Source organism: Sphaerodactylus townsendi, linkage group LG03 (genome assembly GCF_021028975.2).
Source record: "Sphaerodactylus townsendi isolate TG3544 linkage group LG03, MPM_Stown_v2.3, whole genome shotgun sequence".
NCBI lineage: Eukaryota > Metazoa > Chordata > Lepidosauria > Squamata > Sphaerodactylidae > Sphaerodactylus > Sphaerodactylus townsendi.
In genome coordinates this window covers 72660743-72688299 of record NC_059427.1, presented here as the reverse complement: position 1 = coordinate 72688299, position 27557 = coordinate 72660743, and the positions used below count along the sequence as shown (strand labels likewise).

The following is a 27557-nucleotide window of genomic DNA, read 5'->3' as shown; positions in this document are numbered from 1 at the left end:
TATTGTTCCTGAAATGTTTTAAATGTGCGGAAAACACCTTTGTACCCCATTTTTCTTCCTAATGAGTACCCTTACAGAGATGCCTTTGCTCTGCAGCTGAAACAGTTAAGAAATGTACCTCATTAGGGGGGAGGGATGGGATGGGGAGAATATGAAATCTGAGCTTTCAGATTTTGTGTTGCAAGCAGAAGGGAACACACACTCACAGTTGTGAACATCAGCATTTAGTCAGCTGAGGGCCCTGGACTAAGCTATAGTCCAAGATGGAGAAAGAAACACTAGGTGGCGATCAGAACAAAGGAATGCATTCGTGGAACACGCTGTCTTGCAATAGGCGATGGGAAACACAAGCCATTGACTGTGGGAGGGGATGCCTTCCACATGGAATTGCTTCACTCCCTACTGCGGTACAAGAGGAAGAACGGCTACCAATCTTGATCCTCCTTGATCTCAGATTGCAAATGCTTTAGCAAACCAGGTGCGCAGGAGCAGCAGCACCCTCCTTGTCTCACATCCTGCATGTGAGCTCCCAAAGGCACCTGGTGGGCCACTGCGAGTAGCAGAGTGCTGGACTCGATGGACTCTGGTCTGATCCAGCAGGCTCATTCTCATGTTCTTATGTTCTAACGGCACACACATTTTTCTTGTACAACAAACTCATCGATCACCCAGTATCAGGTTTGTAATAAATCAGGTTCCACAAACTTTATTATTGTCAAAATGTAACAAACAAAAAATAGGAAACAAAGTTTAGGCCAAGTCAGAGGCCGCCTTGCAGTCAGCACCAACAGAGCCTCTCGAGGGCCCAGAAAAAAGGGGAGTGGGCAAGATGGGGAGACCAGCCCCGATCTCAGCCCAGCTGGGAGGTCAAGAGCAACTGTGAAGGCCTGGGTTGGGCTGGAAGGCTTGGGTGAAGGGGCTTGTCCTCCTACAGCCCAAAAGGAACCAGGATTCTGCTTCTGTGCCAGCAGCCACAGTCCCACACAGCGTGTGGCGTGCCTGGCATAACTAGACCGCAGTAGTCCTGCCAAATAAAGGCATTGAGACGGGCAGGTGCCAGGGCCCAGGCTCGTAGCTGTCTCTGGTGCTGAGTTCTGAGTCTGTCCAGCTCGGGAAGATGCGCTGCGAATTCTCCGACTCCAGGTAGATATTGGTGCAGGTTGGGCCCCGGCTGGCTGAGCTGGGCAGGTGAAGGGCTGAGCTGTACCCCCGGTCCAGAAAGAGGGGCTTATAGCTGGGTGGCTGCTCCTGTTTCTCCGGCTGCTCGTGGCTCAGGAAGGGTGCGTTGATCTTGCGATACAAGCCCCGGGTGTCTGTCAGCACTTCGCTGTAAGGTGGTGGGGGCTCGGCCATCAGCACTGCTTCCTCATAGCAAGGGGGCTTGGACGGATCCGGCTCTGCAAGCAAAATAATCACAGCCATTTAGTGGAGGGAGTTGATTAGGGAGATCGGGAATTCCTACGCCATGAGCCCTTTTTGAGTCCTGGAAACATTCACCTCTATCTTGTCATCTGAAATACGATCTACCCTCTCCCAAGCCATGTGAGACAGGATTCACATGCCTTTTCTGATCCTGGTCCATGGACCAGATGCACCGAGACAGCCACATGTGGCAGGTTAAACTAAAACTATCACGAGCTGGAGTAGGGGTCTTCAACCTGCAGCTCTCCAGATGTTCATGGACTACAAATCCCATCAGCCCCTGCTAGCATGGCCAATTGGCTGATGGGATTGTAGTCTATGAATATCTGGAGAGCCGCAGGTTGCAGACCCCTGCCGAGGTACTGGGGTTCCACCCAACTGAAATGGGAGTCTGAAGGGCAGTTTTATCTAGTCAGCAGCTCCCTCACCTTCTTAGAGAAGCACGTGGACTCTCTGCCCATCACTAGATGAAAGAGTTGCTATAACCCTTTGAACAGTTAACAGTTACTCCCAGCTCAGTGCTAAAGAAGTTGAAGCTCCATAGGATCTAGATGAATAATGGCTCAATGGCTGCAGTCTTTCAGCAGAACTGCCTCGCTATCCAGTAACACATCCACAGGTCTAGGCCCCTCCCCAGAACAGCCTTTTGGTTAGGGACGCTGCACCACAGAGTGCTAAAATCTCCTTTGCCCTTACCATGCCTGCAGCTCCAAGGCCTTGGGGGTGGGAGGTGGGGGCGATGCGGCTCAATGCGGATTCGGTGGGGCACAGCAATGCCCGGTGGGTTTCTCATGTAGCCCCCTCCATAGGCAGGGCCCCCATAAGCAGGGCCTCCATAGCCCTCGTAGTGCAGAGGTTCCATCTCCAGGGTGCGCAAGTGCTGCTCCCGCAGCCGCTCTTCCTGCCGCCGTTTCATGCGCCTTCGCAAGTAGCTGCAGAAGCAACACAGCAACACAATGAGCCCCCAGATCAGCCAGAAGCCAGCAAAGCAGGTGAGGAAGGTGTAGGTGCCGTGGGACATCACCATCTTCACGCCTGGGAAATGGTGAAGGGCCCTTAGAGGTTTCCAAGCAGGGATCTTCAGCTCCGGCTGGGTGGATGGGGGGTGGGTGGGAAGGAGGGAGGGAGGGACCCTCTCTCAGATATTCTGCAGCAGGTAGGGAAAGCTTCGTCCTGCAGATGGATTTGTCTCCATTTCCCTTGCTGTCCAGTTACATTGAATAGGTCCAAAACCTTCCCTGTGATCTCCTCAACTGTATTGTCTCACGTTTTGCAAACAGGGCACGGAACCCACTCTTAGCCACACTGCAATCCAGGTACCATCCTTGGCATTTTTATTCAAGGCAATGGAATTGTGAGCCGAGGCCCATGCGCTGCAGCAGCTCAGCCCTTTCCAGTCACGCAGCCTCCTGCACGCTCTCCGCAGCCGTTGCTATGGAATCACTTCACTGGATGGATGCAGGAACAAACTTAGGTCTTTCACAGAGAGGGGGGAGTTCTTGGCCCTAAAGGTGCCCAGTGGAGGACAGGAGGGTGCTGGGAAGGCTGGGGGGCACGGCCTGCACTCTCTTCTTGGAAGGGCAGCGTTCTCGGATACTTGGGGTGACACGACCAGTAACACCAGCACCCAGCCCAACTTCTTCCCATCGCTGGGTCAGGGCATTCGGGGACCAATGGCAGTAGTGACAGGAATTCTCTCTCTGTAAACAGACAGATAAGGCCATTCAATGTAGGAGGGACACAGTCATGCTCTAACTCCTGTCTCAGTTTACACTAGCAAAGGTGAGAGTTCATGAGGGACACAGTCACTCTTTAACTGCCAACATTAGAACTTAAACACTAATCCAGGGGTGTCAAACATGCTGCCCAGGGGCTGAGTCCAGCCCTTGAGAGGGTTTATCCCCGTCCCCAGTGCTGACCACCTCCTCAGTTACATTCTGGGCTGGCAAGCGTCAACAGCTGAGGTAGTCACCCTTGCCCAGGCTCAGCTCAAGCAAGTCACATTTATGTCAAATTCGGCCCTTGTAGTGAATGAATTTGACATCCCTTCACTAGTCCCATTAGGCTAGCCTATCACAAGCCACCATGGGGCAGGCTAACCTCGGGGGGGGGGGGATTGCTCAGTTGGGTGAACAATGTCCATATAGCCCTCTGATCAAGCATCCTAGTTTCTTTGGCAATACCAGCCACCACCTACCAGATGAGTGAATGTATACAGGCATCCAATTACACATAGCTACAGGGTTGTTCACATGTACTCAACATGCACACATACCCAAGCACAAACCAGCATGTGGTTTTCCTGAATTCAGAGAGATTCCAGCTATGCTCAGGGCCCCACAATCCTAGCTGTTTCCACCCTGATGACGGGTAACATATCAGAGGTGTAACATATCAGGAACCTGGATAAGTAACTGTCCTTCCATGAAAGCAGGCCTAATAAAACATCAAGACTCACCCACCCCCCACCCCCGGCAAAAAAAGTTCTGAGGCAATAGAGGCCAGCACAGTTGCAAAGTGCTGCCTTCCCGTTCTTCCCAGATGGACCATTGTGTTCATCTGCTCCAGCAACCATTGCCACAGAAGTCCGCTACCCACACACCTCACACCTTCACCCCTCCTGAGTCTGCTTTCCACATGGCACATCAGATACTTGCCAAGCTGTGCTCAGCTCATGTTTTGACTTCCCTCAGCCCTAAGCAGGGAACCAAATTTCTGACCATCAGCCTCTCGAGCAGTGCGTGTGGTAACTATTCTGCCTCCAATTTCAAGCCACAACCTCACTGTGACATTTTATTGCAGATCCATGAATTAGCAGCATACCCTAAACAGAATGTCAGGCTATGAGTCTTGCATGTATGACTGCCTCTGATAGACACTTGGTACCATAGCCTGAGCTATCCAATGTTTAACAATAGCTGATTACACCACATGCTAATAAACCCCTTCTGAGAAACTCTACAACTAGAATACAAAAAAATGGCCCCTGCAAACCCAGCTCACTTCCAAAACATTTGGGCTCATTGAGAGATCAACCATATCTAAAGCGCAGCACTCCCACTTTAAGAACTCTTTATTATTACTTAGGCTAAGCAACCGCCCGTCCATCAGAGTGTCAACCAGTCACTGAAACTGCCTGGGCAGACATTGGTCGGATGTGTTCTACGAGGATCCCTGAGGTCCACTGGTGAGTATTTTAAATTTACAAAGCAAAACCACACCCTCAGTTACAGCATAATTAGTTTGTGAAACCATGCAATTCTGAGTATGCCTTGCTTCAGAATGCAAAAGAAAAGTCTTGTTGGGTCAGACTAAGGTCTGTTTAATCCAGTATTCTTTTCATAAAGAAGGCACAAAGCAAAGGATGGGCTCACCTGTCATTGGGGGAGGGAAGAGGGAGACAAATCACACACAGGAAGAGCCAATCTGTACCCAATGAGAGAACGCAACCACAGCCACTGGTCCAAATGAGAATATTTCCTGGACTGGCATGACCTCAGAAAGATGCAGTCAGTCACCCATGGCTGCCATACCCTATTCACAGGGACCATTACCCTTAAAAGGTGGTACATTTGAAATGAATTTTACTATCTATGTGGCAAAAGTGTTTCAACTTAAGTCAGTACTAGGGTTAAAATGAACAGGCCTATTAAAGAAATGAATTAGAGAACATTAGATATAGTAATTACAAACTACATGGAAAGGGGAAAAAAACAGATTACGTGTGAAATGGGTCATGTGGTTCTGTCCAAGAAGTATCACTGAAGCAAAACAAGGAACAACATTTGATGCCAATATGACAGGGACAGGGAAATCACTGCTGCAGATACTCAAGACTTCAGCAAAATGTTGCAAAATCTATTCATAAATAGATCCCTTTCCTCCAAGGAACTTCAAGGATTCTGAAAGAAAGAGACCACCATCCAACTATCGTTAGACAAATGCTACAGCACAGGCCACAAGTCCTCTGCAATAGTACTCCACGAGCATAGGATTGGTGGTGGGCACAGAATCAACTTAAAAAAAACAAAACAAGTTTCTAGCCCTCCTGACAGACAGTCTGCAAGCATGTGGCCAAAGCTCAGTACAATCTCACAATGCCAGATTAACGTTTTCAGGAAGAAACGCTTCAGAGCCCTGCACAGCACTTTGTACAACAAGAAGAAACAGAATTATGTGAGATTACCAAATAGCAAAAATATAGTAATAAACTGAGCAATAGATAACCTGCTGCACATTAAGGATACCTCAATATCTGATGCGTGTTTCACCCAGCCTAATGTCAGGGCCAATCATAATAATCTTCACAGAATACAAACCACACACACATAATAATCTTCATACACATAATAATCAGATTACAAACCACACACACAAATAAGTTTTTCTCACACATAATTTGACTCTCCCCACCCATACAGCAGAGTACAGAATAGGACTAGAAGGACTAGAAGCAGAGTACAGAACTCTAAGGCAAAGCCAACCCAGTTCTCCATATGGAATAACCTTGACTTTGTAAGTTTGTTGGCTGCAACCCAAGAATAAAAAATCACAAAGCTCCTTAAATCTTCCTGAATATACTGCAGTACAGGGGAACAGCACAATCCAACTCAGAGCCTAGAAGAATATGAACTCCATACTCACCAGCAGGGAAAATACCAACTACAGTCATTCCGAAGCCAACAACAGAATCCTTACTGACTCACAATCCTTAGTACAGCAGTGCAATGGAGTACTGATGGCACTAAGGCACCCTGGCTAGCCCAATCTCATCAGATTTTGGAATCTTAACAGGGTCAGCCTTAATAATGCAGCCATGAAAAGCGGAAAGATGGGAAACCACCAAAGAATACCAGGGTTGCTATACAGAGGCAGGTGACAGGAAACCACCTCTGAAAGTTTGTTGCACTGAAAAACCCTACACAGGATCCCTTTTCAATACCATCACCAAGGCCAGGCCGAAATAACACTGACAGTTTCTATGCGGAAGCATTTCTAGTTCACACGAGTAGCCTTTCCAAAAAGAGAAGAGTGGCACAGTTCTTATATATACAGGCAGCAAGAACTGAAGTCAGCCCACTGTCCCAGTAACCTAATGCTTTACATTCAATGTCTGTGAGGGTTTTTTTTTTAAAAAAAGCTCCTAATAATTAAGACGAGAAAGAGTCTTTCCCTCAAAACATGCATGAGGTCTTTGCATAGCTCACCAATTTGCCTGCTGTTGAGAGAGAGTTCCAACAGGGCAGAGTGTGGCCTCCTGCCTCCTCTTCTTCCCCCTTAGGATAAAAGGAAACAACAATCCTTGTGGTGGGCGTGGATTCCACCACCCAAAATCATGACCACAAATGTCAAAGTGAAGCCTCAGCCTCCTTGGCAAGGATAGCTCCTTGGCATGAATTTGGCCTAGTGTGAGGCATATGCAGCAACAGAAAGTAGAAAGAAATGGCTAGCATGTTGCATGGGGACAGGGGGCATTGCATCAAAGTACTCCATCTTAGCAGCACACCTTAAAAAGCACAGGTTGCCAGAGGGCCACCCTGGCTCATCCTGGGGTTGAAGCCTTCTTCACCACCTTACAGCTGCAGCCTCCAGTGGGTCTTCATGGCTCCTAAGGAACCCCCTCTTATAGGAACTAACCACCTAATTGGGTTTAGAGAGTTGTGGAAAACATGGGTTGGCCTCTGACAGATGCTTCTTTTACAGATGAGGTTTGGAGAAGGCCAGGCCAGGGTGCTGCACCCTGCCATTGAAGCTGCCCAACACACACACACACACACACACACACACACACACACACACACACACACACACACACACACACACACACACACACACACACACACACACAGAGAGAGAGAGAGAGAGAGAGAGAGAGTTTTCCCTGCTCTCTCATATGTGCTTTAACACTTTGTCCTCTGCCCCACTCCCCAACTGAGGATTTAAAATGAAAAGGAGAGGGCACTTGGTTCATCTCCCCCCCCCCACCCCCCGCACAGGGCAGATTAACCCCCTTTACTCCTTAACAGCCTCCAGCTTTGCAATTCTGCCTCCAGAGAAGCCAGTGTGGTCTAGGTAGGAAATCCCGCCCCCCCCCCCTCGTCTTCTCCACCATTCGTGTAGATATATGTATGACACTTAGAGTCGTGTCAAACTCTGGGATGGCTATTTCTATTGTGGCAGTGGCCGCAGCCTGCTTAGGGACAGTCCCTCCCTAAGACATTGTCCCGCCTGCCAGCATGCATCGATCTTTGCCGAACTGTCCACCCCCCACCCCACCCCACCCCCCATGTGCGCGCGGCGGAGGTGGCGTTTTGCTCAGGAACCTCAACCACACACAGACGGGCGCGCGTTCACTCAGGCACATAAGAGCGCGTTAGTCCTGCTTCTCTCGGCTTCGCCCCCCCCCCCCCCCGTTTCTTTCTTTCCTCCTCCACACTGCCAGTCGCCTCCTTCCAGGTCTACTGCCAGCCGCGGGCCGCGGGCAACCATGCCACCTTCCCTGACCATGCAAAGTCACCGGCGCCCAAAGCAACAGGAGGCAACGAATGAAGCGCCAATGCCAGGTCGTCTTCCCTGCCGGTGCCTCCTCCTCCTCGCTCCGCGGAGGGGGGGAGGGGCCAGCATCCCAATCGTAGCCCCAGATGGGACAGCAGCAGCACTTGGGACAGGGCGGCCGAGGGGCCGTCCCTTCTGCCAAATGCGTGGCGGCGGCGGGGCGCGCTGGGGGTGGGGGGCAGGCACCTGAGCGCGCAGCTCTGGGAGGTCGGCGGCGCCTTCCCCGGCTCGCGTTAACGGGACCAGGCTGCAGCAGGGGGATCTCTCCTCCTTCTTCTCCTCGCCTCCTGCAGCCCCGAGATCAGGGATCGCCCGGAGGAGTCCCATCTTGGGGAGTCGGCAAAGCCATCCCCCAGCAGCCTTCGGTCGGTGGGTCGGTCGGGGCAGGAAAGCAGCCTGGGGGGGAGGCCCCCTGTTGGAGATCACGGGGCGCACCGTCCGGCGTGCTCGGGCTGCCCGGCGCTCGCTTTGCCCATTGCCGGTGCCGCGGCCTCCACGCGGGCAGCGCCGCCGCCGGGAGGGACTCGCTGTCTTTGTCTCCTCGGCGGCTCACGCGTCTCTGCTCCCCGTCTCTCCGCCGCTCCTGCCTCGCCCGCTGCCAGCCCCGCCCGCCCGCCGGCTCCTCCCTCCGGTGGCGGCGGCGGCGGCAGCAGCAGCAGCAGCAGCCGCCGCCGCCAGCCTCTTCCTGCCCCGCTCGGGGGCTGGGGAGGGGGCTCTCCGAGGAGAAATTCCCGGGCCCGCCACCCCTCCGGAGTGGAGAGGGGGGAGGCCGGATCAGCGCCAAGGGACTCGGGCTGGCTGCCGTGGGGAGAGGAACGCACCGGGCTGGCTGATCCCCGGCGGGGCTCCTTTCTGCTCCCGTGGTTGGAATTTCCTGCCGGGATTTGCTTGGCTCCCTCGCTGCCCTTTCCGATCCGGGCGGGTCTCTTTCTTCACACGTCACGGATGCCTGCAGGCAGCTCCTGCACGGGACAGCGCGCCAGGGCAGAAAGGGGTGGGGAGGCTCCGATAGATCCCAGGAGGAGGTCTTCTCTCCCCCACCCCCCCGCCCTTTAGAAAAATCCGTGATCTCTCCTCACTCCCCATTTTCCGAGCCAAGAATAGTCCCTAGGACTGGGGCCTTGATTCATAGCCTTCCCCCGCACATGCACACGCAAGAGGAGCATCTATTCCTAGACTCATATGTTGCGGAACATAACAGAGCAAAAGTACCCCCCCCCCCCCCCAAAAAAAAAAAAAAGCTTAATCGTTTAAATCTCCAAATTCTCACTGATGGGGATGGGGATCTGTGTCATCTATTACTCTCAGGATCTGGAACTGTAAATTTGATTTGAAGGCCTGGCCTTGCCTTCTGCCTTGTTGGTGGCCAGTTCGCATTCCTATGAGAGAGCACAGGAGAGGGCAAACTCAAGGAGTAGAAGGCTACGTCCCATTTACGCTCCCCCATACTTCAGAAGCTGGGCCCCTGGCTTGCTGAAGGTAAAGAATGTGGGTGGAAGGATGGAAAGCCAAACCCCAGGGATTTCACTCTAGAGTAAGGATGGAGGCTGGCCCCATACTTTTGTTCTTTCCTTAGCTTTGTCCTTTCCCCAAAAAAAGTTGCTAAAGGTCTCCCCACCACCACCCTCCTGCAGCAAATTCTGGGTGGCTTCTAACCAGCTTCACTCCATCATGTAGGGAGGATGGAAAGACATAAATAGCTTCACTTTGAGCTGACGGGGACCAGCAACGCGCACTGCCATCTGTGCGTTCTGTTCCTTCTTGATGCCAGTCTGGAAGAGTTCTAGCACTGGGCTCATGCTTGTGCCCGCCCTCAACATTTCTCTGCAGAAACCAACTAGAATCCAGATGACCGTGCCTGGCCTTAACTTTTGGATAAGGGATGGGGCGCTGAATGAGTGGAGAAGCCTGGGGCAGATCTGCATGTCGCCTCCCCTCAGCCATGTGCTCTCCGCAGAGCTGACAGTTGCCATTCCCGACTGCAGAGAAAAGGGGGGGGGGGTGGCAGCAATAATGCAGCCTGCAGGCCTTTCCGTTCTGCTGTCATGGTGACAGAGCTGAGAGAAATACATGGAGCTCCCATTCATTAGTAGTTAATGAAAAGTCTCATGCTTGCCTGGCAGAGCTTTGGGGGAGTGGAGCTGGGGAGCCAAGGAGAGAGTGGTTTTGGGGGGGGGGGTTGGGGTTGGTAGGGGGCAGGGGGCAGGGGAAAGGTACCAGGACGGAGTATGAAAAGTTCATGCCCTCAAAATGGAAGAAATAGAGATAAACAATGAATGCCAATGTAAGCCTCTTCATAAGCCCACTGGAATATATCTGCACAACTGTTTTATCACACATTCTACATCACAGAGAGGCAAGTTACTCCAAGGAGATAAAGCTCACCTGGGTTAATTCAGTCACCTCAGCAGGGAAGTAAATTTTGCCTTACTGCAACCAATAGCACATGGACAGGGACTGAGACAGGACAAAGTGCGTTTCAGAGAAGGAGTGATTCTACACAATATTCTGAAAGCAGAAACCCTTGAATTTTATATCACCAATCCCACCCTAAATGTAAGTTCTGAGACAGCAAATTGAGGCAAAGCATTGGTCCTGATTACTGCAAATCTGTTAGCAGCCTTCTTTCTGAATTTTAGAATGGTTTCATCCTAGGCACAAGCTTAAACAAGAATTATATTAACCCTAGTTTTTCAAGGGATGCATGAATCAATGAGAGTTAAAAACATATTTGGGTAAGCTATTTAACCATCTCTCTTATTACATGTGCTCAGGCCTTAGTGGTCCTGGCTAGCGCAGTCTTGTCAGATCTTGGAAGATAAGCAGGCTTGGCCCCAGTTAGTATTTGGATGAGTGGCCACTGAGGAATACCAGGGTCATAGAGGCAGACAGTGGCAAACCACTTCTGAACATCTCTTGCCTTGAAAAAGTCTATGAAGTTACTACAAGATGGCTGTGACCTGACAGTACTTTTACACAAACACACATTGTTATGTATGCCTAATAATGGTACTTCTGATAATGATAACAATAAGTGCTTTTCCTCATAAAGCTGAAAGCTCCTTGTATACAATCTAAGTAACCCTTATAGGAACCTTGTAAGATTGGCTAGCATGATCCCATTCAACAGACAAAAGGACTGAGAGACAGTGGTTTCCAAAGGCTTTTCAGTAAGCTTGCCACTGAGCAGATGGGACATCCAGCCTACAGCTGAAGTTCCCAATTCTTGTGATATTTTTTGTCAAGCCAAAATCAGTATATCTAATTTTTAACATGGCCCCATCTAATCCTCACATTGGAGCTAGACAGAGAGAAGAAAGATTTTCCCACAAAAGTTTGCAGAAGAATCTAAAAACTAAAAACAGTAACAATGAGGGCAGGGGAGCTGACAGTGGTGCAGCTCCCCTGCAGATGCGGGAGAAGGAACCACCTCAAGCAACCCCAGTGTGGTCTGTCTTCAGCAGCCTCTGAGGCTGAGGCAGCAGTGCCCCCATTGTTTCTAATGGGAGCTAATAGAAGATGGGGCTACATCTTTGAGGGACCATAACTTTGGACCCCCTGAACCAAACTTCACCAAACCTGGGTGGTATCACCAGGAGAGTCTCCCAAAGATACCCTGAAAGTTTGGTGCTGCTAGCTTAACAATTGCACCCCTGACAGCATGCACACACACCCCAAATTTCCCCAGGTTCTCCTTTTAAATCCACCCCCTTCAGCATGGATTTAAAGGGAGAATCTGAGGTCCCCAAAACAGCATCACTTTCAATGTTGTTTTAACTGAAGACCCCAGAGTCTCCCTTTAAGGTGGATTTAAAAGGAGAATCTGGGTTCCCTAGTTGAAACAGCATTGAAAGTGATGCTGTTTGGGGATGGATTCCAGCAGCACAGTGGCCGGCCATGGTGGCTCCCCCGCAAAACTCAGATTTTGCACAGGGCTCCATTTTTCCTAGCTTCACCTCTGCCCAGAGGGGAGGGCAGAAGGGACTTCCGGCTGCCGGTGGGGAGGGGGGTGGGCGGGGGATGGGGGGCAGGGAGTCTGTTGTTCCTGGCCTCGAAGAGATGCTTTTATAAGCACTGAGGCTGGGGGCGGGGCTTAGAGAGGCATGGTCATGCTCCCAGGGGCTGGTGGGGGCATGGCCCCACCCCAAACCCCTCCCGTATAAAAATCTATACCTACATCACTGTGCCCCTGCCTCCCGCCATGCCATACCCCCCTTGCTGCAGCCACATGAGGGAGGAGGACGTGGTGATGCCAGTTCCAAGTAAATGATGGAGTGGTGGAGACACAAAGAGAGTGATAGAAGGGGGAAGGGAGAAATAGGGAAAAAGAGAAGTGAGAGTAAGAGAAGGTGGGGAAGGGAAAAGGAACTGAGAGAAGGGGTGGGGAAGAGGAGAGGAAGCAAAGGCATGCAGAACAAGATGGCCACACCCACAAGTTCATTGCATGTCCCTGCTTGTCAAAATCTAATCCTTAACATGACCCAATCTATTGATAGTTAAATATGGAGATTGAATTCATGAAGAGGTAACAAAGATCTTTATATAAAGGAACCCCCCCCTACCAGAAGTACCCCCAAAATCTTAAATAATAAATTTGGGGATTTAAAAGCCCCAAATAATAGAAGCAGCACCTGTAGCCTTAATAAATTAATGCTCTTTTGGGCTGTTGGTAGGCAACTAAACAGTATTGCCAGCATTCAAGCCTTAGTTCCTGGCAATAAAAAGATGGGAGGGGGAGCAGGACTCTTTCCAAGGTCATTTTAGCCTTTGAAGGAGGAGGCAGGGGCAGAGCAGACAGGAAGTGAAAAAAAGATCTGGAAAGGGCCCCATCCTCCCAAGAGAGTAAGAAAATAGGAGATGATATACCTGACTATTGAACCACTTATGCTATACCAGCTGCCCCTTTTTCTGTTTTGTTCAGCCTCTGCTCAGGTTACCAATCTAATTTAGGTTGTGCGTCATTAGCAAGGGGAACTCTCTCTGAACCAGTTTTGGGGTTCAGGTTTGGTTCAAGTTTCAGTGGAATCACAAGCCGAGTGGCACCCTTCTAAGCCAATGGAATTCAAAGGGGGAATTCTGTTTAGGATGGCACCACTGCAAGTCTTGCATGTGAAATATATATGAAAATGGAAAATGCTTATGGACTATTAAATTGACAAAATCCATGTTGTAAAATAAAGTTCCCTGATTAAGATTTATATACCCCTGATTTGTTATTACCACCAAAGATGCATTTAGCACTTAGAACAAGTTCAGAGCCATCATTCTGCTAAAAATTCCGTGAGAGGCTCTTGCAGCCAAAATTTCCATCTGTATTTGTTTATCTGAATATTTCTATTTCACCTTTCCAAAACTGCTCAAGCAGTTAACAAAAACCCCAAATAAAAATCAGCATATCTAAATACAGTAAATAGAACGAACATTTCAATAAGCCCATCTAAGCAATCAATATATTCACAAAATGATCCCCCCCCCCTTCTCCTGAATGTCTCAATCATTCCTCCTGAATCCCAGTCTCCCAGACACTCACCGGCTGGATGGGTAATTGTTGCAAAAGTGTGTAGGCTGGTATGGAAGCCTCCTGTTTGCATCTGAAGGCTTGCTCCCCTCCAAAAAAAAAAAAAAGGAGGAGGGAGGCAAAAACAAAATATGAGGAGCAGTTGCTGCAGATCCTTCTGACAAGGAAGGGAAAGGAGGCTACAGGAAGAGCTGACTGCCAGGTCCTGCAAGGGAAGCCACCAGCTTCCTGATCTAAAGCCTTCTTCCCCACCCTAGTTCTGTCTTCAGTAAACAGAACTGAATGCTTTGTAATGTTGACTGTCAATAATGCAGAAAAGCACAGAAGGTATGTGAAGGGCGCCTTTCCTGCAAATAAGTACGGGGGGAGGGGGGCACCAATCGTGAGGGGATCAAAAGGAAGGTACTTGTGTGAGAGTACTTGGCTCTACTGCACTCTCCTGCTTTCCCAGATTTCTGAGTATGATAAAGTTCTCATAAGAACATAAGAACAAGCCAGCTGGATCAGACCAGAGTCCATCTAGTCCAGCTCTCTGCTACTCGCAGTGGCCCACCAGGTGCCTTTGGGAGCTCACATGCAGGATGTGAAAGCAATGGCCTTCTGCGGCTGTTGCTCCCGAGCACCTGGACTGTTAAGGCATTTGCAATCTCAGATCAAAGAGGATCAAGATTGGTAGCCATAAATCGACTTCTCCTCCATAAATCTGTCCAAGCCCCTTTTAAAGCTATCCAGGTTAGTGGCCATCACCACCTCCTGTGGCAGCATATTCCAAACACCAATCACACGTTGCGTGAAGAAGTGTTTCCTTTTATTAGTCCTAATTCTTCCCCCCAGCATTTTCAATGTATGGCCCCTGGTTCTAGTATTGTGAGAAAGAGAGAAAAATTTCTCTCTGTCAACATTTTCTATCCCATGCATAATTTTATAGACTTCAATCATATCCCCCCTCAGCCGTCTCCTCTCCAAACTAAAGAGTCCCAAACGCTGCAGCCTCTCCTCACAAGGAAGGTGCTCCAGTCCCTCAATCATCCTCGTTGCCCTTTTCTGCACTTTTTCTATCTCTTCAATATCCTTTTTGAGATGTGGCGACCAGAACTGAACACAGTTCAGTTACAGGACAGTATTCACTACTGGCTTAGTAGGCGGTGACATGAATTCAGAGTTCCTGTTTCCAAGGAGACCCTCAATGTGTATGATTGATGACTGATTACAAAATTGTAAGTTACCTTCTCATAATCAATAATCTTTCGTACACATCTATGAGTTGTCATAAGTCAGAAGCAACCACACATCAGTGGTCTCCTTTGAAATGGGAGCTCTGAGTTCCAGCACGAAGGCCAGAAAGAAAAAGCAAAGCATCGGGCATGGGTGGGCACCTCAGGGCCAGCTCAGTCCTGAGACTTCCTTTGCTGTGGCATCAGGCTGCTCCGTCTGGAAGCCTTCTGGGCTGCAGTTGAACCAGCAACAGGTTTCAGCAGCACAGGGACAAGCAGTTCCAACTTGCTTTTGATAAGCCTGTTCCCAATGCCATTAGCTCATTCTGCTGTCACATCACAGGCCCATATTGTTTCTCATTTGCTACTACTGATGGGATCACATGCAGATACTTTTACTGATAGGTCCCTCTCCCCCCTCCCCCCCAGGGTGGGAAAAGCCAAAGCATCATACTAAAAATGAGAGGTTGGTTGACCTGTGGAACCGAACCAGGGAGATTTGGGATGGGATATCTGCCTCAGAGCCAAGAAATCCAGAAGTTGGATGAAGAATGCGATCAAGAGGGAAACACTGAGTGGCAGCTGCCTTGTGGGAAGGAAGTATGCAGTGTGAAATGGGCCATGGGTGGTTGGCTGCAGTAATAGGGAGTAGTTACCTTTCTGTCACATTTTCCATGAAAGATTGAATGCTCTTTCCCATGAGTGAATTATCTGGGAATTTCAAGATGCTCCAAGTGTTGGCGCAAAGGGTTACTTGTCATGAGTCAGCTAAGTTGTGCTGTGGCCACTGCCCCCTGAGGAATGTGACCCAGAATAGCACTTCCTTTGTGTGGGAAGAAACTGGGGCTTACTCAGCATCACACATGGAACGCTGCATACTGACTGAAACAGGCCACTGGTGGATGCCTATTCTTTTGCAAAAATAATGCCTCAGTGCTCAGTCCTTCCATTGTGTTCTCCTGGTTTTACTAACACACTCTGTAAAGAGGGCATCTGTTCCTGTGGTGGACGACTTCTCTCTCCAGCTCTTTACCATTTGCTCCTGACAAATAACCTCTACCTCCTGCTGCACGAAAAGGGGCATTTGCCTCCCAAGAGCCCAGTAGCATTCGTGTTCTGTGTCCTTTGGCAGGCCAGCCATATATGGGGCATGGATGGTAGGGCTAATGGCATACCAGAACATGGAAGCCCTGTAGGCCTTTTATGGTATCAAACTGGGCTCTCTGATCCTGTCAGCCAGTTCTGCTCTACACAACTGCCTAATCCCCAGCTCAGCAAAGGCAAAATCAAACCACAACATGGGAACCTATGCTGGCACTGTAATGTGCATTAGAGTAGCACATTCGTATAGTTCTCTTATAGCTCTCATAGGGCACATCTGCCAAAACTGTTGGCCTCTACTGTCCTCTGCCTCGTAGTTCCTTGCCAGATGAGTTCTATAGCTATCAGAAGCTGGCAGTGCTACCTGCATTTCAGCCAATGACACAAGAGTGTAAACGGGATGGGTGGATTCCAACGGGCAGAGTGTCTACGATTTGTTTTTAAAGAAAAGGGATGAACCTGGGCACCTCAGAACAGGGAACCTGTGATTGCAACCTTCTCCAATTAAAAACAATGTTAAAATACTGTGTTTGCAGTTGGAATCTCAGCAGCACAGGCCAAGATTGGAACTGAGAGAAAGGAGGGAATATCCCCCCCAAAACCTGCAGCCATCAGCCACGTGCTGTGCTGGGTGAGGAGCTGTTTCCTAGCAACAGCTGAGAGCATCGCTCACCCCTGCAGAAGAGCCTCCTACGGCTCATCCCAGGAAAGCAGAACATCAGGTTGCTAAATAGATATGAGGGGAGAAAAGGCAAAGTTGAAATACAGCCAGGGCAGGCATAGTCTTGAAATGTCTGTAGGGGAAGCATCTTCCCTGCAGAAGACAGTTCAAGACAAAGAAGTCTGTGAACAGGGCTCAGAGTAAGACGGAAATAATTCTTTGAAATGTTCTGAAATCTCTCCACATTTCATTTTTAAGGTTTGGTTTTTGACTTCAATATTTGTCCTCAGAATTTACACTCCAATGCAGTGTGAGAACTTTAGATTTGTAGGGCAATTTCCCATTGAGATGGTTATGTTAGAGTAATTTACAGTGCTGTCCTATGTAGAGTTGCACCCTTATTAACCCTGTCACTTCAATGGATTTACAAGGGTGTAATTTTGCTCAGGACTGCACTGTATATGTGTTTGTCTTATTTATAGTCCACCTTTGTCTCTGAGATTCAAGGTGCATTCCACAGTACCAGCCAAATCCAATCAACAGGATGGGGCATTCAATTAACAATGCAATTGGATCTGGATTACAGAAATCTAGAACCAAGCAGAAATCTGAACGGAACTGAAACAAAAGCACAATCCTTAAAATTACATATTACACAATGCCAAAAAATCACACAGCAGGATGCTACTTAAAGTAACATTTCACAGTTGGTTAACTTTGGCTTCTCAGATACATACCCCAGCGTTAGTTTGTCAATATAACAAAGGCACTATAAGCTTTCCTGTATTTTCCAGGAAGTCCTCTGCTTTGTTAATTTTTCAAAGGCTATGTAAAGCCAATTTGTTCAGACAGCCTTTCATTTAAGGAATAGGCCCTTTGATTGATTGGTGTTTGTGTGCTGGGTTCCTGGATTTGGACTCTGTTGTTGTACAAGGTGTGCATGTTATTGTTTTAGATTAACTCTGTAACTCACCTGGAGTCCACTGTTGGGAGAAAGGAGGCTAAGAAATGATACAAAGATATCAACATATGTTGCACATGAACTTTTTCATGCAATTCGTGCCAGCCTTCCTTTTCAGCTTCATTCAGCCCCTTTGTCTGTCTTGACTTTGTACATTTACTGTTGTCAGGTATTTTGCTATAAAATTTAGCTCTGTGCAGGACTGATGAGCAGGTAACTCCAGTTCACTTTTATTTTCTATAGTGAACATTTTTATACAGAAAAAGTATTTCTGTGTGGGGCATTCTGAGTGAATGGTTGCACAAGGGATGAAGGAATAGCTGTTGGCAGAGTAAGTCCAGAGCCCTTCGGGGGTTGGGCAGTCTATCAAGCCTAATAAATAATAATAATAATAATAATAATAATAATAATAATAATAATAATAATAATAATAATAATAATAATAATAATGAGGAGGAGGAGGAGGAGGAGGAGGAGGAGGAGGAGGAGGAGGAGGAGAAGAAGAAGAAGAAGAAGAAGAAGAAGAAGAAGAAGAAGAAGAAGAAGAAGAAGAAGAAGAATGGCCAATACACTGTAGTGATTAGAGCGGCAGATTAGAACTGGGGAAGCTTGGAGCCAAATCAACACTCTCTCATTAGGATGATGAAGTCACACTCAGCCTAACCTACCTCACAGGGTTGTTGTGATGCTTTGCAAGGGAGGAAACAATGTACACTACCCTAAGCTCCTTAAAGGAAGACTTAGCTAAAAATGTAAAAACCAGATAGTGGCATGATGAACCAGGGATAGTATAACTCAGTGGCACATATGGTTTGAATGCACAAGGTCCATGGCTTAGTTCCTGAAAGCTCCAGCCAAAGTGATCTTAGGTCTAAAAGATCAGTTATGGAGACCTTGGAAAGGCTGTTGTCAATTAGGCTTGACAATACTGGAGGAGGAGGAGGAGTTTGGATTTACAAAACAACTTTCCCCGTGCGTTCAATCAAGAGCTGTGCATTGAAACTGTGGCAGGTATGAGATGACTGTTCTCTTAGGAGTTTCTGGAGAACAGCAATGAGTTGGGTGGAGTCCCAAAGATGCTATATGCCTCAACCCCTAAGGGCAGATCCCCCTTTGCACTGCTGCTGTGAATACATTCTGCATCTCTAGGACAGCAAATGTCCAAGGCTGGACTGAGGTATCAAGTCTCCAAGATAAAGACTGCTGAAGTTTCACAATAGATATTATCCAAGGGATTTTAGCCTAAAATGCCCCCTTTCCTGCTGGGGGAAAAATCTTCCCACCTCCGCCTGTTTCTATAGCAACTGTTCCCAAGATAACAAACTGCACTCAGCAGTCTCCTGCAAGAGAGTGCAGAAAATGTCGCTGGGACACAGTCAGTAGCCTCAGGATTGGCCCATTTAAAGCGAGAAGCACAGAGAAGAGCTGTGGCTGCTTATGTCAAGCAAGGAGCCTTCAGGAACGCTAATTTCACACAGTCAGATAATGGGGCTGCTGTCCTCAAGAGGCTCCCAGTTCAGGTCTCAGGTGGTAAAAGGAGAGCAGCTGCTGGCAGAATGAACAAATGACAGGAAATCCATCAGTGGGCACAATCCAAAGGAATGAAGTGGGCTTAACATCTCCCAACTGATCTGTCTCACCTGACCGGCAGCAGCTTTCCAGGCACTGCTGACTCTGAGCTTTAGTATTTGGAAATAATTCCAAATGTTAAGTCTGCTGCGTCAAAAATAAACAAAAGCCTCTCTCTGGCACCTTTAAACATTAACAGTGGCAAATAGCAATTTGTGAAGGACTTTAGCCTTCTTTGATCTTTTGCCACATGCACTAACACACGTTACATTCATTTACCTTTCTCCGTGGGAGTTACTCATACGCGTATGGGAGCCTTGAGGTAGCCTTTGTTATTTTGACTTGCCTTTAGACATTAAGACACTTTATTCCAGCATATCTTTTGTGGATTGCTTTCCACTTGGTCAGGTGCATGTTGAGAGTCTGACTGAATCTGAAGGCCTCTGAATCTAAAGTGCATACTCTACCACTCAGCCACAACTCTTTCTCTCCAATGCCACCTCAGGCAGAGATGGGCTCTTCCCCTGAGGAAGGTGCTCCAAAGCTTCCCTAACTTAAGAACTGATCTATGCTTAACCTTGGGCAAGGTGACTCAGAACTTTGAAATTTGGTGTCAGACCATGGTCTCCATTCACTATGGTTGAACAATGTCATGTTGCGTGTTTCAGCATTTCACACTTTGAATAAGCAAGACCAGGCTTACCAGATCATGGAGACAAAGGGAAGCCATTCTTTCAGGGAGCAAAAATTTCCCTTTCCTGCTTCTGATAACCCTGGAGACTTTTTGCTTTATTTTTTTCTTTTTAAGCTTCACATTTGAGGTAAACATCAGGTCATGGGACTGGAAGAACTACAAGTTGCTGAAGGACAGATCTTAGGAGAACAAGAAGGTGGTAGGAAATGTGTTTACTCCACACATTTCCCCTTCTGTAGGTGCTTTATAATGGAGAAGGGGTTTGGGGTCTTCCTGACAAGTGGCTGCAGTTCAGTGTACCATTTCCCCTTAAATGGCTGGCACTCTGCAAACCTGAGGGGAGCCGGTGACCTTTCCCCGTGGTCAGTTTCCTCCACACTGCCCTTTTGAGATTCTTGCCTCAATAGTTTTAAAATAGCATCTTACCATCCAAAGCGGGACCTTCCAGGCTGTCGCTAATGAGAAAAAGACATGGCTGATGGACTTCTTGGGCTGCAGGGAGAGTTTTAATTTGAACCATTTGTCAGGGAAAACATCGTCCTGCCCCCTCCCCCGGAATGAACACGCTTCCTCATCTGTAAAGTATCATGGGAACGGCGCTGCTTTTTACCCAGCCAAATGGCAGCAGTGCCAAAACCGCTCGTAAATCTCCCTTCTCCATCTTTTTCAACCGCAGCGTTCAAATCGGAAGTCAGGGCAAGAAGTTCCAGAACTGAAGCAGACAGCCTGCTGCTGCCACCCCCAGAAGGTTCCCGAGCTGAGTTGCTCAGCGCTGGAAGGGAGAGGTGTGTCGAAACGACCTTTCCAAACTTTCTGTCCTCTCCCCAGCCTCAGTTCACCTGATATCCCAAAGTGCTGCTGTTGCTCCCCGCTCAGGAGGTCCTGTTGGTTACGGAGATGGCGGGCTTGGAGGGGGAGGGGGGAACCCGTTCCACTCCAGCCCGATAACGCGAAACGAGACACCCTGACTGGTTTCCAACCACAGACGAGGAGGAATTTTCCGGAAGGAAAGCAGCATTGCAACAATGGAAGCGACGTGCCTTGGAAATTTCCAAGATCGGTCACGGTCAGGGCAGCTTTGGGGGCGAGAATGAAGCACAGGATATCCTATCTCAGGGCAAATGGCTCAGCTAGGAGATTCCGTTCTAGACCTGTGGATTTGGCGTGTGCACGCTAATAGTGCAGTGAAAAAAAAAGAATTAGATGCTCCAGTCTAACCACATTTTCAATCGTGTTACTCTCTGCCTTCCCAGTGTGTGTGGAGCAAACAGAAGTCGGCTGAGGGGCCGTTACAAATGATCTTGCGACTAAATCTTCCTTTAAAACAGCAGTGTGGCCAGAGTACGGTCCTGGAGAAAGCTTGGGTGTTGCAAGAACAGCTTCGGGTTCATTACTCTGGCACCGCTTTCGAAAAACCCGAGGTATTTCCCATATCCGTGTAGAATAATGTGGTGCATCCCATTATTCTATCTCAAGCAAGATCAAATACGTCCGTCCGTCCGTCCCCCCCTCCCCCTCCTTCAGGGGCGATTTCCCAGTCAACCTACTACTGCAGAGCAATGCTTTCAACCTGGAGTCCAGCAGACGAGAGGCGGGCGCCCCCTACCGCCAGTACGCCCTCCTCTGACTCAGTCAGCGCTTTGCTCTTCTTGATCTTATTGCTTAGGAAACGTCATTTGGAGAAAACGCAGCGAGACCACACGTCTCTTCCCAGGCAGGATGGAAAAAACACAGGAAAAAGCACCCTCCGCCCTCTTTTCCAAAGGGAATGTTATTTAAAGGCGCTGGAATACCTTTAACCGTGCATGGTCGTGGGGAAACAAAGAATTTGCTCTCTGCATCCAAGCCAAGCTGGCACCTCCAAGACCATACCAATTAAAAGGCGATGGAGGTTCTTAAGAACCCTTGGAAAGGGAGAGAAAAGACAAATGTTGGCCAGGCAGCTGAGTTTAGCATCGCCCTCCCATCTCGCCTTCCCCTGCCAAGTCCACCTTTGCCAAAATAGACTGAATACTGTATTCACCCAAAATAGTACAATGATATTATGCAAATTAATTAGCTTCAGGATTGACGTAACTCGTTCAAGTGCAAAATGCAAGTTTCCTTGGTACAGAATGTTGACTTTTATTTTTAGCAGAATACAGCCAGCCCAAAAGACAGCACAGTTGCACGCTATCACTTCAAAGTGTTAGTTTAGCATTAACTAGTACTCTGATACAGAGCACTGGCACACTCATCAGCACTCCTGCCTGCAGCTAAAAGGTCAAGGGTGGGCATATTGTTTAGGAAAGATGGTCTAAAAATTACTATTATTTGCTGGGGAAAGCAGGAGGCTAAGCATCCATTACAGTATACCAAATGCAGACTCCGGATTCAATTTACAACTCAAACTTTTATACTGAAATGTGGCTTTAGGTACCCCAAATGCTGAATAAGATCAGGATGTAAAACATAATACAAGCACAGGCTTTGAACACAATGTAATCTAGTCAAATTATGTGATGACTGCAGAAGGCTGAGAATTATGCTCATCAAGAGAACAGACTAATCAAGCCTTATTTCAGAATATTAGAAATTGTGCTGCTGCAGCTGGAGAGAGTGGGTGAATAAACTATCTTAGGCAAAAGACCCAGTGCTATTCTTTGTGGGTGTTGTCGAAAACCACAGGTTTGGAAAGGAAAATCTTGCAAAGGCCACCTGTTGCAGCTTCTTAAACTGAAGGTATTTCCTAGGCTAATGCTGAAAGGCAAGGTCATTGCCGGAACCTAGACCTCACCAGTGCCTGATGCCTAATCCACGTGTATGAACTATCTGATTCCAGGTTAAGAACACCTGCCAATACAGCTCTCAGAATTGCCCTGTAGTAGCTCACTCTTGTACCAAGAGGAATGACACAGAGCAATAGGTAACATACACCCAGGGCACACATTCTGCCACAGCAGCGGTTTTCAGAGAAAGGTCTGATGCTGTCATTTCTGCTGCTGGAATGTTCTTACTGGTTCCTGAAAGGACCATCTCTGACACTGTTGTGTGTGTATGCAAACACCCATGCCTATTTCTTCTTTTGCCAGTGAAGGCTCAGCCCTCCATACAGTTTCTTAGTTATTTTAACCATGTTACATTTTGTAGTTTTCATTTTTCTTTGAAAGGAAGCACATCCCACTAGTGGCCGAAAGGGAGCAAGTTTTTATTTCCCTACCCTATGACATTCCCCTCCTTCCACACTTGCAGGAAAAGACCAGAACTCCAGGTGCTGTGGTCACACCAGCCTACAGTGGCAAAAGTCAGACGGTGACCCTTATGTTTTTTTAAAAAAAAGCAGCGATGGCATGGTATAAAGTGGCAATAAAGTTCCCAGCCCAGTTTTAATCTGCTTTACAAGCTCCTCGAGACCAAGGTATTCTCAAAGCTGTCTTGCAGTAAACTTAGCAGCTGAGCTCCTATGGATTTCCCACACCCATGCAAGGAAAATATGCTATTATCTGTCATTAAGATGAAAACACAATAGCAGGAACATAATACCCTGACCATATGCCAAGAAACCATGCGATGGGAGTCGGCTTCGGGTAGCTAGCTCCAGGTTTACTCAGTCTTCCAAATTTGGTAAAATGAGCAGCCAGCTTGCTCAGGATAAAGTGTAAACGACTGGGGAAGGCAATGACAAACCATCCCGTAAACATAGTCTATCTAGTAAATGTCACGATGTGACATCACCCTATAGGTCAGTAATGACCCAGTGTATGCACAGGGGACTACGTCTACCTTTCTACCCCCAAAGCAGGCTTCTCCATCCAAGATGGCGCCGACGAGGGCTGCCTCGGTGGAATGCTCTCAAATGGCTTCTACATTTTCTACTATTTCCTGCAATTTACAACGAATTTCATACTCCAGAGACCATCTGCTAAGAATTAGGGAACGTTTCCTTAAGGAGTGGCTCTCTGCAACTTTACCCCTATCTGTCTTTACAACCACGGAGGAAATTTCAGCACAGGAGGCAGCCATTTCCTGGCAACAACAGATCTTTACAACCATGGAGGAAATTTCAGCACAGGAGGCAGCCATTTCCCGGCAACAACAGATCAGCAAAAACAAGCACAGGCGGCAGAGACGAAGAGGTAAAAGGGCGGGAATTTTAAATAGACTAAGGAATAAGGGAATTAAAACCCGCTCCCTTCAATCTTTCTTACCAATTTATGCTCACTTGCCAACAAGATAGATGAAATACTTCTTTTAAACAGATGCAATTCTGATTTTTACAACGCATCTGCCCTATGCTTTACTGAAACCTGGCTAAATGAGAGCATTGATGATAATAGCATGTGCATACCGGGGTCTCAGATATTTCGCTCAGAGAGGATTGCAGAATTATCAGGGGAGAAAAAAGGAGGAAGATTATGTATATGCATCCACAACAGCTCGTGTCAAGACCCAACCATAATTCAAAAATTCTGTGATGAAAATTTGGAGTCCTTACTTATTAATTGCAAACCCTTTTATTCCCCTCGAGATAAATTCAGTTCTGGTTTTTTTGGTTTATATTCATCCACAAGCATCTGTAAAAAAAGGCATTAAGAACTCTAACCGATCAGATTATGGAGGCTGAAGCCAAATACCCTGATTCACTGGTTATTATTTTGGGAGATTTAAACAAAGCAAACTTAAGGGAAGACCTACCAAAATACTTTCAGCATGTCAACTGTCCCACCAGAGGCAAGAATATCTTAGACCACTGCTATACAACACTGAAAGATGCTTATCGGTCTTTACCACGAGCAGCTGTAGGCCATTCTGATCATTGCATGATTCACCTTGTACCTGCTTACAAACAAAGATTTAAAGCCACAAACCAATAACTAAATCAGTGAGAACTTGGACTGAAGAGGCAAAGTTAAGCTGCAGGCTTGCCTTGACTGTACAGACTGGAATATTTTTAAAGACACCTCTGCAGATTTGGATGAACTCACAGATACTGTAACATCATATGTCAGCTTCTGTGAAGATCTTTGTATACCAACCAGGAACTTATGATATATAGTAACAACAAACCTTGGTTCACAGCTAAACTTAAGCAGTTACGCTGCTCCAAAGAAGAGGCCTACAGAAAGGGTGATAGAATGCTGTACAATCAGGCCAGAAATGTATTAACAAAGGAGATCAGAGCAGCAAAAAGAAACTACTCTGAAAAGCTAAAAAATCAGTTTTCACCAAACGGAACAGCAAACATGTGGAAAACTCTCAAAAATATCACCGTTACAGTAAAACCACCTTCCCAAGCTGGAAGGAAATCAGCAATTGGCAGATCTACCTGAACGGTTCTACTGTAGGTTTGAAAACAATCTACAGTCACCTTTCTCCACAACCTCCATCTCAGATGCACCAACAATAGCCAAACTTCCTATAACTGAACTCCATTTCATTGGGTTTACAACCCCTGGTGATCTCAGAAAAGGAAGTGCAAGATCTATTTCACAGACAGAAGCCTGAAAGCACCAGGCCCAGACAAGATAACACCTTCTTGCCTAAAAGTCTGTGCTGTCCAATTGGCCCCCATCTTCACCCAAATCTTTAACAAATCACTAGAGATGTGCTATGTTCCTTCCTGCTTCAAACGCTCCCAGTGCCGAAGAAGCCTTCCATCAAGGAACTTAACGACTACAGACCAGTTGCTCTAACATCTGTAGTTATGAAAACTTTTGAAAGGCTAGTGATGTACCATTTGAAAACCATCACGGATCCACTGTTGGACCCCTTGCAATTTGCATACCGAGCAAATAGATCGACAGATGATGCTGTTAATATGGCTTGCACTATATCCTACAGCATCTTGAATCGCCAAAGACCTATGCAAGGGTCCTCTTTGTTGACTTTAGTTCAGCATTCAATACTATCAGACCAGACATTCTTCTAACCAAACTAAATCAGCTAGCAGTACCTGAGCATATTTGTAAGTGGATCACAAGCTTCCTAACAGATAGGAAACAGCAGGTGAAGCTAGGAAAAATTACATCAGACACCTGTAATGATAGGGCCCCCCCCCAAGGCTGTGTGTGTACTTTCACCACTTCTCTTCTCTCTGTATACCAATGACTGCATCTCAAATGATCCATCTGTTAAAATACTGAAATTTGCAGATGATACTAACAGTGATTGGTCTCATTCGAGACAACGATGAAACCGCATACAGACGGGAGGTTGAACAACTAGCCTCTGTGGTGCCACTCGGAACAATCTAGAACTGAACACACTTAAAACCGAAATGGTGGTAGATTTCAGGAGAAACCCTCCCATCCTACCTCCTCTCACAATACTAGACAACACAGTATCAACAGTAGAGACCTTTAAATTTCTAGGCTCCATCATATCTCATGACCTAAAATGGACACCTAATATCAAAAATGTCATTAAAGCACAACAAAGAATGTTCTTTGTGTGCCAACTCAGGAAGCTCAAACTGCCCAAGGAGCTGCTGATACAGTTCTACAGAGGAATCATTGAGTCTGTCATCTGCACCTCTATAACTGTGTGGTTTGGTTCTGCAACCCAACAAGATCGACACAGACTTCAGAGAATAATCAGAACTGCAGAAAACAATTGCTGCTAACCTGCCTTCCATTGAGGACCTGTATACTGCACGGGTCAAAAAAAGGGCTGTGAAAATATTTACTGACCCCTCGCATCCTGGACATAAACTGTTTCAACTCTTACCCTCTAAACGTCGCTACAGAGCACTGCACACCAAGACAACTAGACATAAGAACAGTTTTTTTTCCCGAATGCCATCACTCTGTTAAACAAATAATTCCCTCGATAATGTCAAACTATTTATTATATATTTATTATATAATTACTGCACTACTTTTTTCATCATTCCTATTACCCATCTCCTCCCAATTATGACTGTATGACTATAGCCTGTGCTGACATTTCATTTTATTTTATGATTTTACATTTTATGTTTTTATTACTATTGATTGTTTCCTGATTGCTTACTAGACCTATATGACAATCATTAAGTGCTGTACCTTATGATTCTTGACAAATGTATTTTCTTTTATGTACACTGAGAGCATATGCACCGGAGACAAATTCCTTGTGTGTCCAATCACACTTGGCCAATAAAGATTCTATTCTATTCTATTCTATTCTATTCTACAACATTCTTCCCTTAATCCTCACAAAAACACTGTATAGTAACTTAGGCTGAAAGTGTGATCTATCCAGCTTCCATGAGAGAGAAGGGACTTAAACCTGGGTTGCCCACATCTTAAGTCTGAAACTCTAACCAGTATACCACACTGCCTCTACTATAGGTTTAGTTTTGCATTTCCATGCAATGCAAGACAAGTGTACTAATCCCTACTCATGCAACAGGTTTGAAGCTGTGAGGTTGAACACAGGGCACAAAACAACATTAGTTTTTAAGGAGGTCCTTTTATTCCCATAGTCCTATTTGAAGGAAAGGAGATGGTAAAGAAGAGGAAGTTTCAGAAATGATCTTGCGTAGGCAGTGTAAGTAGGTAGTGGTAACATCCCCCAATTCCCAAGTCATTTAGTGGGTGCATCTGGCATTGCCCACCTCCTGGTATCATCATTCCACATACATCAGTTCGCTGCGGATAAGCAAAGACAGCTGCAGAGGGATCAGAGCAATGGAACCTAGACATAGAATATTGAGCTCCACAGACGTGCTAATGCAGATCAGCCAAGCCCATGAAGACAGAAGGGCAGATATTACTTCAAATGAGTGAGGAGAACATACTGTACAGTTTGAGGAAAAAAAGCAGACAGGAGTGCAGAAATAGACCCTGAAGAAACAAGAAGAAAAGACTGAGGCTGTGATTTTTACTTTAACAAACCCTCCT

At 47.1% G+C, this 27557-nt stretch overlaps 1 protein-coding gene across 6 annotated transcripts; it reads right to left on the bottom strand.

The window, feature by feature from the left end:
* Window positions 1-674: 674 nt before the first annotated feature.
* On the bottom strand, window positions 675-20270 carry PRR7 (proline rich 7, synaptic). 6 transcript variants are annotated; one of them, XM_048490947.1, is made up of 4 exons: window positions 8164-8763; window positions 6630-6698; window positions 2119-3122; window positions 675-1397 (listed from the first exon to the last, which is right to left on the bottom strand). In XM_048490947.1, exons 3-4 carry the CDS (start codon window positions 2447-2449, stop codon window positions 1009-1011), a joined length of 720 nt encoding a protein of 239 aa, XP_048346904.1. In that variant the 5' UTR covers window positions 2450-3122; window positions 6630-6698; window positions 8164-8763; the 3' UTR covers window positions 675-1008. The 6 variants fall into 6 exon arrangements, with proteins under 6 accessions (XP_048346904.1, XP_048346901.1, XP_048346906.1 ...); XM_048490944.1 differs by lacking the exon at window positions 8164-8763 and adding an exon at window positions 6929-8149; XM_048490949.1 differs by lacking the exons at window positions 6630-6698; window positions 8164-8763 and adding an exon at window positions 20122-20270.
* Window positions 20271-27557: the final 7287 nt, after the last annotated feature.